This window comes from Rhagoletis zephyria, unplaced genomic scaffold, assembly GCF_001687245.7.
Source record: "Rhagoletis zephyria isolate East Lansing unplaced genomic scaffold, Rhagoletis_zephyria_1.1 Rzeph_scaffold_07703, whole genome shotgun sequence".
In the NCBI taxonomy this organism is placed as follows: Eukaryota; Metazoa; Arthropoda; class Insecta; order Diptera; family Tephritidae; genus Rhagoletis; species Rhagoletis zephyria.
The window spans coordinates 1-18478 of record NW_016164785.1 but is presented as its reverse complement, the minus strand read 5'-3'; the positions used below and the strand labels follow the sequence as shown (position 1 = coordinate 18478).

Genomic DNA, 18478 nt, shown 5'->3' with positions numbered 1-18478 from the left:
AATCTGGGTTGCAGACGGAGAAGTTATCTTTTTAATACAGGATTTTATCGTAACTTGAACTTCTAAGGAGAAATTTTGTATTCCTAATTACGTATTGGATAGTTCAGCTCGAAAAAGCTGATAATCTAGCTAAACAAAAAAACCGAATATAAAAATATGTATTGTGAAATTTATTAAGAGCAGCAGTCTAGCGGATATCCGATCGAATATCCGAATCCGGCTCTTATTTTTTACAGGATATCCGGAATCGGGTTATCTGGCAAAATCGCAACTTTTAAACTTATCTACCAAAAATGCAATTAAAGTTGTATATATAAAAATATTTCAAAAATGCACCCTTAACTTCAAGATGACATTGTAAATTTACACTTTTTCGCAAAAATTCAATATGCTCAAATTTTTTTCGATACCAATATAAATATAAGTATTTACTTGCATACACATATGTACATACATATGTATATATGAATGTATGTTAGCTAGGCCAATCAATCGACAGTAGACTTAATATGCCACCTTGTACCAACTAAAAAGCAATAAAGCGATTTAGTCTGAGAAAAAGACACGCAAACAAATGACAAATTGACAATCACCGCCTTGAGACGCGTTGAAATAACCATTTCATATGAAATATTTACATGTGAAATGGGGAAGAAAATATGAAAGTTTCCAAATAAAAAAGTGTAATCAAGCATAATGAGCAGTTAAGCAAAGAGCACACGCAATAAATTTTACTAGCATACATATGTATTCAGAGGAGGGAGAGAATATTGGATGCCGGTAAGCAGAAGACGACACATTGGAAGAGCATATGTGTGTATGCATGTACATTAGGGTGGTCTAAAAATTGTATGTGAAAAAAAGTAAAGTCCGAATTTGAATACTCTAACCCCCTAGAATGGTTCTACTTGTATATAGAAAAACATAATACCCCTGTTCTTTACTTAACCATTTTTTAATATATTTTTTTATAGGTCCCCCGAAACCCCCAAAAAAAGCAATGGTGGAACCTATAAAAATCGCTGGTTTTAAGAAATGGTAAAATAAACAACTCGGTATTATTATTGGAAGTCTCTATAGTCTTTCCATAGAAAAATGTTGATGTTCAGTAATTATATACCAGAAGTGTTCTTCCCATGGAAAACTTAAGGCAATTTGAGCGGCCATTAAATATTATTCGGTTTCGAAATAAAAAAAAACAGGGGTAGATATATTTTTTCTATATAGAACAATGCTAGGGGGTGAGAGCAATAAAATTCGGAGTACTTTTGACATGCGTTTTTGAACCACCCTAATGTACGCTCATCGGTAATGGACAATGATATTTTCAAATTGTAGTTAGTTTTAGGGAAAACTGATACCTAAAAGAGGAGGAATGTAACTAAGAAACTAGTATGCAAATTTTGTTTCCACATCTTGGCAAATCTGTTTAACAGTACGAAAATACTAATAGGTTAAGCTCTGCACAAACTGGAAGGAGCTTTCGAAGCCAAACAAGGAATCGTGTATTATCTGCTTTAGCTGCAACAAAAACTTTAAACCATTCCAGCCTTTACTCAAACCTTAATACACGAGCTAAACAAATTAGTGCAACGAGGATAACGAGGGAAAGTCAAATTACCGCCTAGCGAAAAACCAGGGTCGCATGATTTAAGCACCTTTCTGATTTTAAATCCACTTTTAATTCAAAAATGTATTTGTAAGTGTGATTCGATTCATCGACCAAATAAAAAAAAATATTTGATGAATCAATTTTATTTGTGGTTTGATTTGCATTGGAGGAATCACTAGTTCGAGTGCAATTGATAGAACAAATGGACGCAAAGTTCGTGGCCCTTGGTATTATACTAGCCAGGCCAGATGGATGCATTTGCACTTGGTTGGTATAAATGCACGAAGGAAAAAAATCCTGGAATTTTTTTTTTGATAAATTGTGCATGTATATCGTCACCTGAAATGGAAAAAGTAGTGACTGATATTTTAAAGTTTTTTTTCATAAAATTATGTGGGGAGTTGTAATTCAATGAAATCCATCATATAAATCCAAAAGTGAGTTTAGATTTTTTTTTTTAGTTATTACTTTTTTGCATTTCAGCGATGATGTTTGTTACGTCTTTTTGCATTTCAGGTGATAATATATACCGATGTACTTTCAAACTAAAAATGGGCTGAAAAGAGTACAATTGTACCTACATTTCCATCACTGATGTGGATTTATACATATGTGTACTGAAATCAGGCCAATGACAAATAAATAATCTGGGTGCTAAGCGTAGGAAAAGCGTGAATCTAAATTATGTTGTTAATGAAAACTAATATGCATATTTGCATGTTTTAACCTAATTTTGTTTTCTCTGTTTATGTTGAGTTGTTGGAAAGGCTCGTAAGTGTATGCTCACAATTTACATACATATGTACATATTTATATGTAAATGTAATTTAACAACTGCAAACACAAACAAGGGTGAATATGTATGTTTATATGAATATTTTTCACCTTAGGGTGAACCTTTCCTTTCGAAGTTGGAACCAACTAAATCTTCAATCTAAGCTGATATGCAAATGGAGGAATATTTTAAAAAGAGGCATTGATTGAGTCATCATTCATATATTATTCGCCAATTGTTCAACTAATTTTTATGGTATATAGATTGTGTTATACACACCTGTTAACCCTTATATGCTATATAACCACATACGTGAATATGGTGGCGGACGGTGTTGTAGTGGTGTATGTAATGTCAGTTCCTCAAATATAAGTTAATGGTATGAATCAATATTTCAACGAATGTGTGAATATTTCTTTGACACGCTTATCTTTTCGCTTCCTCTCAGTATCTATTTTGCTATTTTCCTAGCAAATCCAAATTTAACTTCTTATAAATAATTGACATTCACTACTGGCTGTCTAAGTATGCTGTTAAAATTACACTTCCGTTGAAATTCATTTCATCCTTACCTGAAAACAAACATTTTAACCGCAGACATGCGGTGATAAATAGTAAATTTCCAATGAATACTTAAGAATGAATTCTTAACTGCGCAACCAAAACCGAATAACCGAGTTCAAAAGATTGACAGAGTTATTCTAGGCAGCAATTAAAGTCAAGGCATGAAAAAGTACTTGTATGTATTTTATATACAAACGAAGATATTCATCATACATACATACATATATTTTAAATATTTGAAATATACGTATGACTATGTTTTTATACTCGCAAAGCCTTTTAAAGGAGAAAAAATTTGTTTGCCCTCTCACATTTATGTACGAGTATGTACATACATTCACACTCACCTTTACTCGCCGGCGGTTTTCGTGTGGCCCAATTCGTTCGAATCGAACGCGAGCCAAGCCATTGTCCATTCATAGCTGCAATGGCGCTTTCGGCTTCCTATTGAGTAACGAAAATGAGAGAAGAGTAAATAAAATTTGCGTCCCAATTGAATTAATTATAAAATTTCTGGATGCTAGGAAAACTATGATAAAAGAGTAAACATTCGGGAATGAGGATTTGTGGGACATGCTTTTTAATTAAGATGAAAGAGGGGACAAAAGTTTTCTCTTAAATTAATATCTAATGAAATGAAGTCAACAAAAAAATTTTAAGCAAATACAACACGAAAGTACTTACCGATTTTTTGACAAATGACACAAATCCATAACCCTTGGATTTCAATGTTTGTGGATCGCGTACAACGCGGCAATCACTGTAAGGAGAGAAACAAAAAGAAGAGGAGAATATAAATATTACGTTGAGAACTTTTGTGGTTGACATGACAACTGAAAAGAAATGATTGTGTGAGAGGGTGGATTTTTAATTAAAATAAATTAGTACTTAACAGGGAGACATTTCGGCGAACTTATTTATACAACTATGTACATCGAAACGTATGTATGTACACACTCGTATATACAGATGTGGGTATATATGTGGGTACATACCTAAGCGTATACCAACTAAAACTGGTACCAATTCGTTGAATTAGCGTTGTGTTAATCCTGCTGGGAGTTTAGCGGACAAAACTTTTTAATAAAGTAAAATATTAAAGCGTCAAAAATGAAGCAAGCCAGCCATTAAGTGTAGACCACATCCCGTTTACCTACTGCACCCGTGAGTGTGTCAGAAAATATTTTCTCTGTTTTTTGTTTACACAAATATAAATTTATGTATCTCTGTGTGTGTACGTGCACGCGAGTATTCACTTAGGTATGAGTATGAACATTCGCTTGCTACTTAGCGAGAAAAACGGAAAAATAAGTTTTACAAAATAACAAACATTCATTTGTAATGAACGCAGAAGCAAAGCGATACAATGAGCAATAGCCGAGTTGCTAACCCCATCTCCGTCGCCAAAGAGGATTTTAACATTTATGCAAATTTTAATAAAAGTTAATTTATAATATTTTTGTGCTAGAATTTTTAAAATAGTAGTATATATATGTAGGTGTAACGAGAGTGAATGTGGCCCTGGAGTGCTTACCGGCTGTAGCATACTTATGTACGTGTATACGCGCAGTGCGAAAGGCGGGAGTTGAAAGCATTTGGTGCTTACTTTGTGGCCTTCAGTATCTCCTCACAAGGAAGTTTTTTGATAACACAACAAAATATCTCACCCAAATGCATCAGATACGGGTATTTTTTCAATCCCATTAGCTGTAAGGAGACTGATACAAAGCTGAAGGGCATGACGCATAAAACTCGTCAAATAAAGTTGTCAGGGAATATATATATGTATATTCAAATATTTCCGGTGGAACGGAGAAGATGACGGAGATAAACCGAAGTGAGATAAATAATTCTGTTTTAATTTCTTTTGCGTTGATTATTAAATACATTTTTACTTTCTTTTAGCTATATTGTACTTTTTAATTTTAACGCTCTTTTTTTTTCTTAACAACAGCATTGAACAGCATTCAACAACTATTCTTTGGCATGAAGGATATTCTTAGTATACTAAAACCTCGCTATATAAAAATGAATTATACGGTTCAACAAAATTTTGTCGTATTTCACAGGGCCGACCTCACCTTATAGACTTTTTGATGCTGACTTGAAGTGCATTTTTTTTTTTAATTTTCACCCCTTCTAACTCAATAGCGAAATAACTGCGCTTGATTGTAGTTGGATCACATGAAAAAGTGGAAAAGGCAACAACTGTTTATAAGGGAGCTTAGCATAGTGCATAGGTAACTTGCTGAGTCAGCTGGGGTTCTTGGATCGAATCCCACTGAAGAAGTCTGATCATTTTGCTTCGCGGCGCCTAATAAGACCTTTTGAGTGGGCCAATGCAAAAGTAGCGTTTAAAAGAAAAAATGGTATGTAGAGTAAAAAAATGGAATCCACTAAAGGGCAGACTCCTCCTCTTACATAGGTCAAAAATGGTAGCGCTTTGATGCCATATGAAATACTAATCCCATTCGATGTCATGAGCTTTGCCGATGGTCTTATTTCCACCTGTAAGATCTCTGCCAAACTTGCATAATCTTTTTTATCTTGCTACTACAACATTGGTCCTATGATTAAGCCAATAAAAATCCTTATAAGAATACCTAAGAGCAGCGATAAGCGTTTTCTGTTATAGCAGGGCCAAGAATCCTCGCTGCCTCACAGGATGAAAAGTTTTCCCGTACATTGGCTAAATCAATTGTGTAATATCTTGAATATCGCTCAAATGAAGTTATTGATATACCAACCGTATTCCTTTTTGGACGGATGTGATCGAATCTTTCCTTGTCTGGTTTCTTTGAGTCTTACTGCTGAAATAACGGCCACCCCAAGCAATTTCGTTCATCATAAAATGCAAGATCACATTAAGAATGTATGAGGGCGTCAGACAAAGGTGCGCTTACACAATATCATTTAGCCATTTGAGAAGTAAATTCGTATAAAATAAACATAGTTCCAAAGCAGACTAAACACTTGGCGTTTTTTATATATTACGGCTGCAGCGCCATTCTTGGGTCCCTTTTCTGCAAAACCATTGCTTATCATGAACTGAAGACGCATTATGAATTTCAACCAGGTATAACCTCCGACAATTTGACTGAACTCTATCCAGTGGTTTTTGAGTTTAGTCCGAACAACAAAAGCAGCTACCATTTTATGTATATAAGTATGTATTTAGATGGGACAATCTATACCGAAACTCATAAAAATTTAAATTTCAAACTTTGTGTAAAATTTCATTATGTTAGAATAAGCCAAGGCAAATTTATACAAGATGGTGTTGTTGGCGAATTTAGATTTTCGCCGTGGTCCTTCTGAATGTCAAAATGATGTGTTTGTTTTAATATGAATTCGCCTTTTTTACAACAAACACATGATTTTGACATTCAGAAGGACCGCGGCGAAAATATAAATTCGCCAGTAACAGTATATTATATTGTAAATATTTACATTCAAAATTAAGTTAAATAAATGATGATAAACATTAGAAAGCAACAATCTCTCCTAAATTAATACTACTCCCGACTCCTGCATTTAGCTTGCAGTTATGAATGTATAAATTTTTATTTTTTTGTAATATTTCTTACTTCAACACAACCTTTTAAATCTTTCTAAACTCTCAGCAAATACATACACATGTATAAGTCTACTTAGGTTGCTTCAATTTCCATCCATCCTTTAGGCAAACACTTCACATGGTGTCACTTTCTCGTTTTACTGTTAGCCCACCAAGTCAACAACTAAGCATACCAGTTAAGCTCCGAAGTGGTAGCGGATTTTTAGGCGTTCACTTATGTAGTTGCCATTCCTATATGGGCATACATACATACATACCATGTGAGTGTGTTTGTTTCATTTGCCTTCTGCCGGCTGTCAGCCACACTACTTACTATTCTTCCAGGCAAAGCGCAAGGTGTCGCCTATGTTAACCACTTTGTTTGCTTTTTTAGCTATTGTCGTTGTTGTTGCTAAAGAAGTTCGCTGTCTGTGTGCTGTTGACAGGCAAATCCGCGTTAAATATTCGACAAATAAGCGTAAGTCAAGCGATTTCCAGGCCAGAGTAGTGGAAAAAGCCGGACTTCGTGGATAAATATTTATATTTATTGTAGGTGTTATGAAAATATATCTGCATTCATACATACTTATGTACATAAATAGAGAGGTAATAGTTGGTGGGTGGTGAACTTAATACTTACTCAATTTATGAATTTGGATTACCTGGTATTTTGGTGAGGCGCATAAATGTATGTACATATTTGTTGACTGTTAAGGACAGTAAAGATTTGTATGAATGAAGGAGGGAACAAAATAAACAATTCAGAAGAGGCTTTCAGGAATTTCCCATATATGTAATATTTAGCGTACCAGGTATTTTAAAGTACGACTTGGGTTTGTTGACGAAATTAGCATTTTGGCGACTGCAAAATGCTGCACAGTGGTCAGCTGCAAACATTTTTTGGAAGAAATTATAACGAATCGGCGTAGAATCTCAATTTTTCGTATGTAACATTTATTTTATACGGGACTCCAAATGTTCGGTATTTCTTTTAATGTACTGTATTTTCTTTTTCTATGTACGTACTCACTTTTGCTTTGCTTTGCGCAAAGTACGAAGCTATCGAAAAATATCCTGCAATTTATTATTTTACTACTGAATATTAATGTATGAGTGCAATAATAAGGATCCCTACAAGAATTGTGTGATGGAAACTAACACATTCTCATTTACCTTACTAACACATTTGCAAACTTTGCGTTGGTTAAAAAGAGACAACTAAATAATGCCATAAGTCGGAGGAAGACGGAACACAAATGTTTACATCAGATTTTTCACACTGCCCTTTAGAATTTGATAGAAACTTGTAGGCAGCCAGTGACAGAAATCTCTATCAGTCTTGCCACTCAAATGATTTGTCAAATGATAGTCACTGTTCTTGTAGGGATGCTGTTTCAGACTAATGTCACCGTATGTGTAACATTATATATGAACGCTAAAAAATTGGGCGTAATCGGTATATTTCAAAGCATCCACCCTTACAAACATAACCTCAAAAACGCCTTAAAAAGGCCGTTAAAATCGGAAACATGACCCTATTATTACGAAATTTTACCACGAGTTCCATCATCACAATGTGAATAATGATAATAGAATGGCGCTTACATATATGCTAGTGTTTGGCCGAGATTCTCCTAAGATTTGTGGCGTGCGCCTTGATGTTGTCACACAAATCGGAGGGACCTACAGTTTTACGCCGACTCCGAACGGCGATTGTATTTTTATGAGAAGCTGTTTTTCATGGCAGGAAAACACTCGGAGGTTTGCCATTGCCTGCCGAGGGACAACCGCTGTTAAGAAAAAACGTTTTTTCTATATTTTTTTTTTTGCGATGTGATGTTGCTTTGACCAGGGCTTGAACCCAGGTGCTGTGGAGTGGAAGCGCGCACTGCTTACCACGACACCACAGCGGACGACCATCACAATGTGAAGTTGCGTTAAATGTCGCCAATTTGAGCAAATTTGTTTTTTCAGAAATCGGTAGAAAATATTTCGGTTTTTAATTTTTTTATCGTAAGAAGACAAAGGAAACACAGTTTTATCCATCAAAGGTGTCAAAGATAGCGTAATTTTTGTTTGTTTATTAAAATACTCGATTATCCTGATTTTTTTTTTTTCTATTTTGTCTAGTAAGTGCTATGTTTTCATATGAACCTACGGTAAGAAAATACAAATAAAGTTTATAAGAAAAACAGATTGCTTAAGTGAACAAAAATCTAAATTAGTTTTAGGGCCAAATTCACAGTGCGTAGTTAACTCAGAATCAGCAGTGAACTACAGATTTTTGTACTGAAATTGCACACGGAAATGGTGCAACGGAAATGGTTGGGGCTCAAACAAGTGCTTCTTGTGTGTAAGCATATGGTACTAGTTTAACAAAAATTTGTTAACAAAAGGTTAAAGCATAACATTTAGAAAAAGACCAATACAAGAATGAAAGCAAAAGTGAGTACGTACATAGATAAAGAAAAGGCTAAAGGCAAAAGTAAAAATAAAACCAAAAACAAATATGCGTAAAGATAAAGGCAAAAATGGAGACCAAGGTAAATTTAAACACTTTACCTATATATATAAGGGCAAAGGTGAAGGGGAATATGTAGATGAAGAAAATGATAAATATAAAAAGTAAAGATGAAGATAGGGAAAGAAAGATTAAAATAAAGGTAATGGAAGAGGAAAGGATATAGAGAGAGACACAGAGACTCAATCCGGGAACTATTTTGGGATTTTAGAGATTTTCAGGATTTTCGGCACGTATCGATATTTTTATCGGGTTTTTTATACATATTTTTATCGATATTGTTATACAAATTTTTATTACTGCAACAACAGCCCACAAGCTATTCAAAAACCACTCCATACTATGTGCTTTTATTATCGATTTTACTTGGCTTTCAAGTATTTTTTGTACCGTAAATTACCACAACTTGCGTTTCATTGGAATTTTATAAAATGGCTAATTTTTAAATTAAATTCTAAAAATAAGTTTGAAACCTTTTTGATTTCTAAATTTATGTAAACGACAGTCCAAAACTTCATAAAGTTTAACTTGTTTTCAAAAATATTAATAAGATTTTTAGTAGCACGCTTCCAATGTTACAATAAATTAAATTTCATAGCCAAAACGCACTTTTTTTAGTTTGTCATAGCCTTGGACAGGCCTCCCTGAAGCCGTGGAACAGGCAAATTATAAATTCCTATTGATAGAATAGGTGGAAGGCTCCCTTAAATATCTGACCAGTCCCATACTTAAATGATTTTTTTTATGATAGCAAATATGTGTAGCTAGTGTTTTTAGCTCTGTTTAAAAATAAAATATTTCAATACTTACGAAATTTCACCAAATGGTGTAAAAGCTTCACGCAATTGTTGGGTTTCGATTTCTGAGCTTAAGTCGCCGACGAAGATGTGAAATTGTTCTGAAATAAGAAAAAGAAATTTTAACATTTAAATACAAGAAAAAACAGAACTCTTAAAATGTAACTTGAAATAGCTTACAAATATTATTATTTCAACTTTAAAACTTCAAAAAGAACCATACATTTGTATGTAATGGTGCACCACCATTAAACACATAACATATATGTATGTATATGTGTACATATTATGTAGATATAGCAGTAACCCACAAAAAGCAAAAAGAGAAAGTTTTAGAATAAATTTTATACAAATACACAGCAATTTGCATAATATAATCTTCAGCTTTAAATTGAGACTAAAAAAATGAAAAAAGGCAAGAAGGAAACGAAATAAGTGATTGCGTACATTTGAGGGTGTAAATAGTTTCTACAGCTGTGTCGTATGTAAACGCTAACACATTGCCATGTCTAGCCGTATATTTACTTATTTGAGCAACATACATATCTACATATTTATGTGTATAGTATAAATATACTATTGAAACATTGATAACTCATAACTAATATTTTTTCGAAACTTATTTATATACATATATCAAAATATTTAAAATTTTATTAGTAATTTTGTTATGTATATAACTCTAATTTCGGAATATGGTCAGTTATGAGTTGCCAATATTTGACCATCGGTATGCATTTACTGCCGTACATATAAAAGTTGAAATATTTTATTGAATTAATGTAAATGGTCCTAAAATGGCAGCCAATAATTTTTATTAGTCCTTTTTTATTCAGCGCTTTCACAACCGGCATTCTTATTCTTGGCATTTATTCTTGATTTCAGAATCACTTTTGTAACGAGTTTGTGCCAACAAAAAAAGAACCCATGAAGCATTTGGTGCAATAAAAGGAAACGAAATGGAAAATATAAAAACTACCAAGATGAATAAAGGTTGACAAGACATAAGTACAAATGGTGAGTGTAGGGTGAATAAATGAAAGAAAATAAAAACGGGTTAAGTGTAGCGAATATTATACTTTTACTTTACAACTGGCCAAGGGGAGGACAAAATTTCCAATAAACATTACTCTGAACTACTTTCAATCTCATTTCTTAAATTTGCATAATAAAAAGTATATATTGTAGCATTTTTTTAATTTGCAGACATGGCACAGTGTAGTGAATTGTGTAGTTTACACTGGTTGTATTTTAAATACGAATTTATTTTGTTGAAAATAAAAATATAACTAAAGTTTAAAGGAGTAAATCTAAAACTCATGTCAAACCATGGGGTTTTTATGCCATAAAAAAGTATGGTATTTTTTCTGTTGAAAAATAAAATAAAATGTGCCACTCTTTTGCCCTTTGCGAAATAATGTGGGTTTAGCAGATGCATAAAATCATTTTTTAATTTTTTGTTAATGTCATCAGATCTGCACCATTCGTTTGATTTTCAAAGGCGCATTAGAGGCATTGTCTTTTAGATGTGTAATAAAGGTCTAACATTTGAAAAGAGTTGCCACCTGTTGAAAAATTTTATTCAAATTATTTAATATATTAAGTGAATTAATAGAAGATGGATATCAATAGAAAGGGGTTTTGAAAGGGTTGATTTCTTGATTTCATATAGAAGGATTGCCACCTGTTTAAAAAATGAAATTCCATTTAAATTTAGGGAACTAGGTGACTGAAATATATACCAGCATATAAATGGGAGTGAATTTAATTAAATTATACAATATTTTTATTTATGAAAAATTAACATATTTTTATGAAACGAATAGGTTACGATACGGAATTTTTTATTTTATTACAGTATGTAAATACATACATTGCCAATGAGTGATAAGTTTTCTTGCTCCTTTCATATTAATGGACCCTTAAATTAACTTTAAGGTTGCAGGAATTTGTTTATTCTTCACTTATTTTTTGCTTAATTTTTTTAATTTCTTCTTTGGTCTGACGCTCATGTTTTTAATATATTTCAGTTCCCAAAAGCCATTAATCAAATTGAATTAAATTGTCTAAAGAGGTGGCAACCGTTCATTCAATTTTTAAAAGTGAGGAATCAGTTTACAGGGTTTAGTCTGTAGATGTGCAGTAAAGTTTTATATTTAGAAAAGGGTTGCCAGCTGCTAAAAAGTTGAACTCAAATTATTTAGTAAGTTAAATGTGGGTATCAAACGATATGGCATTGAAGTAAAGTATATATATAAAGTAAGTATAAGGTATAACGGTTGCCACCTCTTTAGACAATTTAATTCAATTTGATTAATGGCTTTGGGTAACTGAAATATGTATAATAACATGAGTGTCAGACCAAAGAACAAATTTAAAATATTAAGCAAACAATGAATGAAGAAGCCTTTCAGGGGGGAGATCTACAACTGATACTGATTCGCTAACTGGTTATAGAATCTGCCCCCCCGACCTCCAAAAATGATATCGTCCGATTCCGCTGGAACAAAAATGCTTCAAACAAGTAGGAGTTTCTCTGCATTATAGCCTCGAACCGACATATATACATCTTTCATTTGAGTCAGTATTAAAAGCTCTATTAGCTCCTACATTCGGGTTTTGATAGGTGAGTTTCCCCTGAGCCGTTTTTTTCATATCTTTGGTTTGTGTGCGTTTTTATTCGAAACCTAAATGTTTAGGTACCGAGTATCGAGAGTATTGGACACATTTTTAATCGGTACCGAATATCGATCAATACTTAAAGTATTGACTCAGCACATCTCTACTGCTGTCATCTCGACTGTGACGTCAGCAAAACAGCTGATTCTGTCAAATTCACTGAGAGCTGATTAGCGGTGCTGCCGTCGGCGCCACCTTCTGTATTCTCGCGCTATATCAAATGTTGCTCATACGCAACGACCTACTTTTTTATTAATATCTACCCTTTGAACACAAATTTCCTTCTCAAAACATATCCTTAAATGGCAAATAAATTTTAAATATCACAAACTTATCCTTACAGCGAAAAAAATATAAAAGGATTTATCTTCAAAATTTTCCTTTTGATGCAGAAATGCATCTAGATGCTTTGTTAATTTTTCAGTTTTAAAAAGAAAATTTTGAAACAAATTTCTCATACGTTACTTTAGTAGCTAGGGATAGACGCAAACATTTCTATGTCAATTACTACGCTTTGTACTAAGATGGACTGTTTCCTACACTCTTATTAGCGCTCTCTTTAACATTATTCACAAAATTGTTTGCCGGGTCTTTACTCGTACAAATATTAACACATACAAAAGATTTCGCGCTATATGATTCCGAACGAAACGTATTTCGCTGGCAGTGTTCGATATGCCTTGCGAAGTGAAAGTAAAACGGAATTTAGTTGCGACAATTTTTCACGCGATTTCTTGAATCATAAACTGGCTGCCCCCAACTTCATTGGAAACGATAAGTTGAAATGATGTTCACACCAGGTGATTGTTGCTTTCAAATAAAAGTTGCCCGTAAAATCTCCTCTTGTAAACACCCTATAAAAAAATGTAGTTCACACGCAATGTTGCTCGTACGCAGCAAAGTTACTCATACGCGATGTTACTCAAACGCATCGTGTGAGTAACTGATCAATAAAAAAATTTGTAGAAGTATTATAATAAAGAAATTTTCAAACAATTTTTAAGCATAAAGTATTACAGCCAGTTTCAGCAAAGCAATTTAAGTCAAAAATTATTTAATTTCTTTTTTTTTTGAATTTTATATGGAAATTGACAGAAAACAAAAAATAATTTTCCATTTAAATTGCTGAAACCGAATTCATTCCCACAACAGTATCATATAAAAAAATCTTAAAGTACAAAAAAAAAACATGCAATTTTCTTGCAGTTTGTTCAAAAGATAAAGCTAAAGAAAATTAGGTAATTTATTTTGAGCCACGTGTTACTTGAAAAAAATTTTATGAAATTATCGGTGTGCTAGACCAGAAGTTAACTTTAGCCATGCTAGGCCGTTAAAACTAAAATGACAACATAATTAATATTCATACTTATTTGTATAGGAAGCATATGCACATTCGTTATACACGTACATATATTTTGATGTATACATATTTAGATGTACTGAAAATAAACAACATTCGTTTAGTCTTTCCGTTGCCAACTAAGTAAGAAGCAAATAACGTTGGTTTATACATAAGTAAAGTAGTATAGTTGTGCTATTGTGTGTGCATATGTACGACTATAAAGTCTGCGCCTTGCATATGTGTGTATGTATGTACCTTTGAAAATAGTTCGCTTCATTTTCGTTTACAGCCAAAATTACCGGAAACGTTAATTTGTGCACGTGGTTTCGCTATAAAAATGGGAGATATTTAGTGCAGCAATATCACTAACAAACTCTAACAAACTCATGCACATACTTATGTATGTATATATACATATATATACCTATGTTTCCACATTCTTATATTATCTACACGTGCTACACTAGTGTGTATTAGTTTGCTAGCCTATATACGAATCCAACCCACTTCCAGCTGTGTGTGGCCCCCATGTCTGAGCTAATAAACGGGCACGCAGTTCTAAAAGTGCTCGTATGAGTACGTAAAACGTGCAAGCGTAGCAAAAATATTCATTTCTGCATGCGTTCGCTAGCGTTTCAGATTATATGAGAGTATGTGCATGACTAAACAGCAGGAGAGTGAAAAAAGTATATGGGTATTACAGGAAGCGTCAGCAGAGGCGTGTGTACAATTTTCGCAGGCATTTCCCAACTGAATAGTGCTAATTATTTCGACTAACGTTTTAGTTTTGTGTACGTCTCTGGAAAGTTATGTGAAACAACTTTGTATGTATATAATTAATTATGTGTCATGAAAGAATATATAGTATGAATTGCGGTAGCATTCGAGAATGAATACTCCATTACAAACTAACTTTTTAGTAATGCTAAGGTAACACCATAAGGAACAGTGCTGAGTAGCAGTTTCTTAAGAACTTCAGTACATTAGTGCTTTATTTTCATGGAAAATACATACATATGTCAATAAATAATACCGCTGAGCCCAATTTTTAGCTGCGTGTAAATTGCGTAGCCCCTCTCTACTCCATTCGAGGCCAAACAAAATTTCATAGAGGATGACTCACTGCTGTGCCAATCTTAATTGCTGCAACGCTTTAAGGTGTATAGCGAAAGTTGTTGGCATAAGCATGCAGATGACATTGACAATGTCAGCCTCAAAATCCATGGCCGTAAGCGTAACACTTTTCAGCATAGAGCATACATATATTAAAAGCAGTCGTTGAGTTGCCAGATAAATATTTCACAAACAGTAACGAACTACATTTCGTTAGCTGCGGCGATAATTATATTTATCAAAAATAGTGACGGTCTGAAATTGGCTGAAAGTCCAAGCTTTTAAACCTGCTGTGATAACGTACTTCTTCTGAAATTTATTCTCCCTCTCTCAATGTCTCGAAATGTGCAAAAAGGTGGTTGCTAAGCCTCCAGATATGTCTACAAAAACACTTGAAGAATTTTTTCTTGCAAAATATGTCACCAGTAGGATTAAAAGGACGTACAAAGTTGTAAAGTTCAGCTACGCCTGTTGAAGGATCTGTTGTTGTACAAAACTTAGAAACATGTTTATCAAAATTTCAAACTTTTTAAAATCAATTTTTAGAAATTTTTCCGGTAAACAGTTTAAAAAGTCTAATAATTTCGTAATTTTTTATAAGATTTGCATGAAAACATACTGCAGTTACTCAACCTTTGAATTTTTTTTTTAATATTCGCAAGATTGTTAAAAGTACATTTTTTTGTGTAAAAGACTTGTTTATGCTTTAAGTTGAACCAAATAAATAAAAGCCAAAAGTTTAGAAAACCTTAAGAAAAATTCGAACATTTTTCATCAAAGTACCGAAATTTTAAAGTAAATTTTTAGAAAAACTTCAGGTATGTAGTGCAAGTTTCAAGCGGGATTTGGTTTAATTTTTTTTACGCAGCTCAATTTTGGCCAAAATTTGAAATTTTCTTATTCCATCACAGAATACGTATCAGGGGCAATTTTACGTAGCTTCGTCAGCCAAGAAATTGGCACATGGCCGCGCAGTAGCAGAAGCAGTTGCAGTTGCAATGGAAAAGCGGCACGGCACAGTCGAAGGAATAAGCGAAATAATGAATAATATTTTCACGCATGTTGCACAAAAACATAGCGAAACATGAATATATAAACTAAAATCTATTTATGATACATATAAAGAAATGCGTGATGCATTCTGCCACATGGTGAATTTCAAACGAATTTTTGTCTTTGCACCACCCAACTCCGCTCAATCGTTGCCATTTAAAAGCACTTCCTGTTGGCTGACGTGGTGTTGAAGTAAACGAAATTTACATTTGTAGTATACACGTACCTGTGCAATGCAAGCATAGGAATACTAAAGATATATATATGCATGCACTTCTGTACGCATGTTGCAAGTTTAAGGCAACACAGTTTATGTGTACTAACATGCAACTGCATCGTGTATATACTTACATACGTGCGCACGTAAAACGTGCATAAGAAGTCGTAAGGCTTCAGATTTACTACAAATGTTAGTTGCAGGTAAGGTAAAATTATTTACAACAAAGAAATAACTAATAAAGTTAGCTAGGAAGGAAGGAAGGATTTTTCACTTGCTTTGTAAAACATAAAATGGGAGTGTACCGCGCTGTTTCTTGTGCAAAGCTAATTGCAGTTTATTCAACGCTTTATTAATGTTAGGGGCTGGTGGAATACAATTATATGTATGTATAATATGGAGATATGTAAATAGAGTAGCGTTGGTAAGAAAATTTCATTACATTATTGTTAGATTAACTGAAATGAAGAAATACAGGCATGTTTTAAGGTATTAATCAGATACTGCATAATTTAGAGAAAAAATCAATTTTTAAACTAAAATTTCTGCCGCCTCTAATCGAAAAAGACCGTCTGTTTTGATAGGCACCTATTTAACTAGGAATAATTGAGTGGCATATTTTTTTGAACAAGTTACTTGTATTGTCTTCGAATTTCAAAGTGAAGTAAAGTCCTTCTCCCCTGTTCTTTCCATCGCAGGGAAGCCTTACGTTTCATCTGCTATCACCAGCCGGCACCCCTTTGCATATTCCCGGAGCTGGAGCAATTTTATCCTTTTGTATGACTTGGCCTAACTGGAGCTGCTTTAGAACTCACATAGCTCATTTATTCTTCGCGTCCGGTAATCGTTATCACAAATATGTAAAGGGCCGTAAAGACCCATGATGGGAATTATGTATAAAAGGTAGGGTCGATCCTGGTGAGTGGACTTTATTACTGAGTTACTTACATAGTCCGAAGTACCAGGTGTTGGCATCAGCTACTCTCCAATGACGTGAACGAATTTTGTATCTATGTCCAGGTTTGGTCTTAGGAGCGCAGTTTAACCCTACATCCACTCAGACAGATGTCTCTAAACTAAATCAATAATAGGAATACGGTAAATGCACTCCAAGAATATCCCATTGAATCTCTCTTTTAGGTTGCCAGACCACTGCAATGTCTTTCAAGCGGAACATTCTGTAATTAAATAAGGTGCACTTTCGCTGGTCGACTCTTCTCACAACATTCCTTCAGTGACTTTCTACTCCGAAAGCCGCTGGAATGCTGTGACAACTCGTAAAATGGCAATGGAATGAAGATAATTTTTTGCCAAGTTAAACACTAAGTTAACGCTTTACCACCTACCACAAATTATTATCATAAAACTTCTGCAGAGACTCCAGAGTAAAATAATTCGTAATTGTAAAAATTAAAAACGAAAGGTTGCCTTTTTAATTGAATGTATTTACATATTTATGTTTAATGAACACACAATAAGCAAAGCAAAGATTTAAAATTCTCAATAAAGTCATAACTTTATTAAATTGAATAGTTCGCTCAGACCAACGGTGATTCACCTGAGACAAACGCGCCTACAACTAACATTCACGAGCGGTTGCGGGATACTGATGGCCGTCTTGAAAAGGTACAGAAACTAAGAAGTTAATACGAAGCTCGGGGGCAAAAATATTTACGAGCATCAACTCCACGGTGAGACGTATGATAGCTGGTTCAGGGTTAACATCCACATGGTGTGTGTGGCAGGTCATAAGGACCTACAAAGAAATTGCATGTCAGACGAGCATGCGAGGAAAGGAAACATGCTGTCAGATGCCAAGTCTTCTCACGGTGAAGGAATACCGCTGTTAATGAATTAAATCACACTTTGTCGACAAGGCAAAGACAAAGATGGTCGGAAGAACCCACGTTCAGGGCGAATTCGAGAAGAAAAGGTCCGATTCACTCATTTGTCTAGAATTTCCCTTCCTTCGTCAGAAAACCGTATTATAACAGGCCACTACTTGATGGGGAAGAATGCTACAAGAATGAGGCTACCGCCATTTCGAGTGCTAGAAGATACTGTTGAAACAAATATCTATTTGGCTTTCTCACGGGCGTAAGCGCAGCCGGTATTCATTCATAATTACTCGAGTGGCCTTAACAAAGACAACTGGTTCTTATTATATATTTCTAGTTGTCCCTAATGGATCCAAGTAACCACTTCAGCGCCTGCATCAAACTCGAAAGTATCTAGAGTAGTAGGTCTCA

The 18478-nt window shown here is 34.1% G+C and overlaps 1 protein-coding gene across 1 annotated transcript in view; it reads right to left on the bottom strand.

Moving 5' to 3' along the window:
* LOC108374425 (nucleolysin TIA-1-like) overlaps positions 1-9926 on the bottom strand; it is a gene marked incomplete at both ends in the record, with an annotated part of 21475 nt that extends 11549 nt beyond the window's left edge. The window contains 3 exons of the mRNA XM_017630408.1: positions 3299-3395; positions 3636-3711; positions 9839-9926. Coding sequence (XP_017485897.1) covers positions 3299-3395; positions 3636-3711; positions 9839-9926 — 261 coding nt within the window. The remainder of the gene's footprint in view (positions 1-3298; positions 3396-3635; positions 3712-9838) is intronic.
* Positions 9927-18478: the final 8552 nt, after the last annotated feature.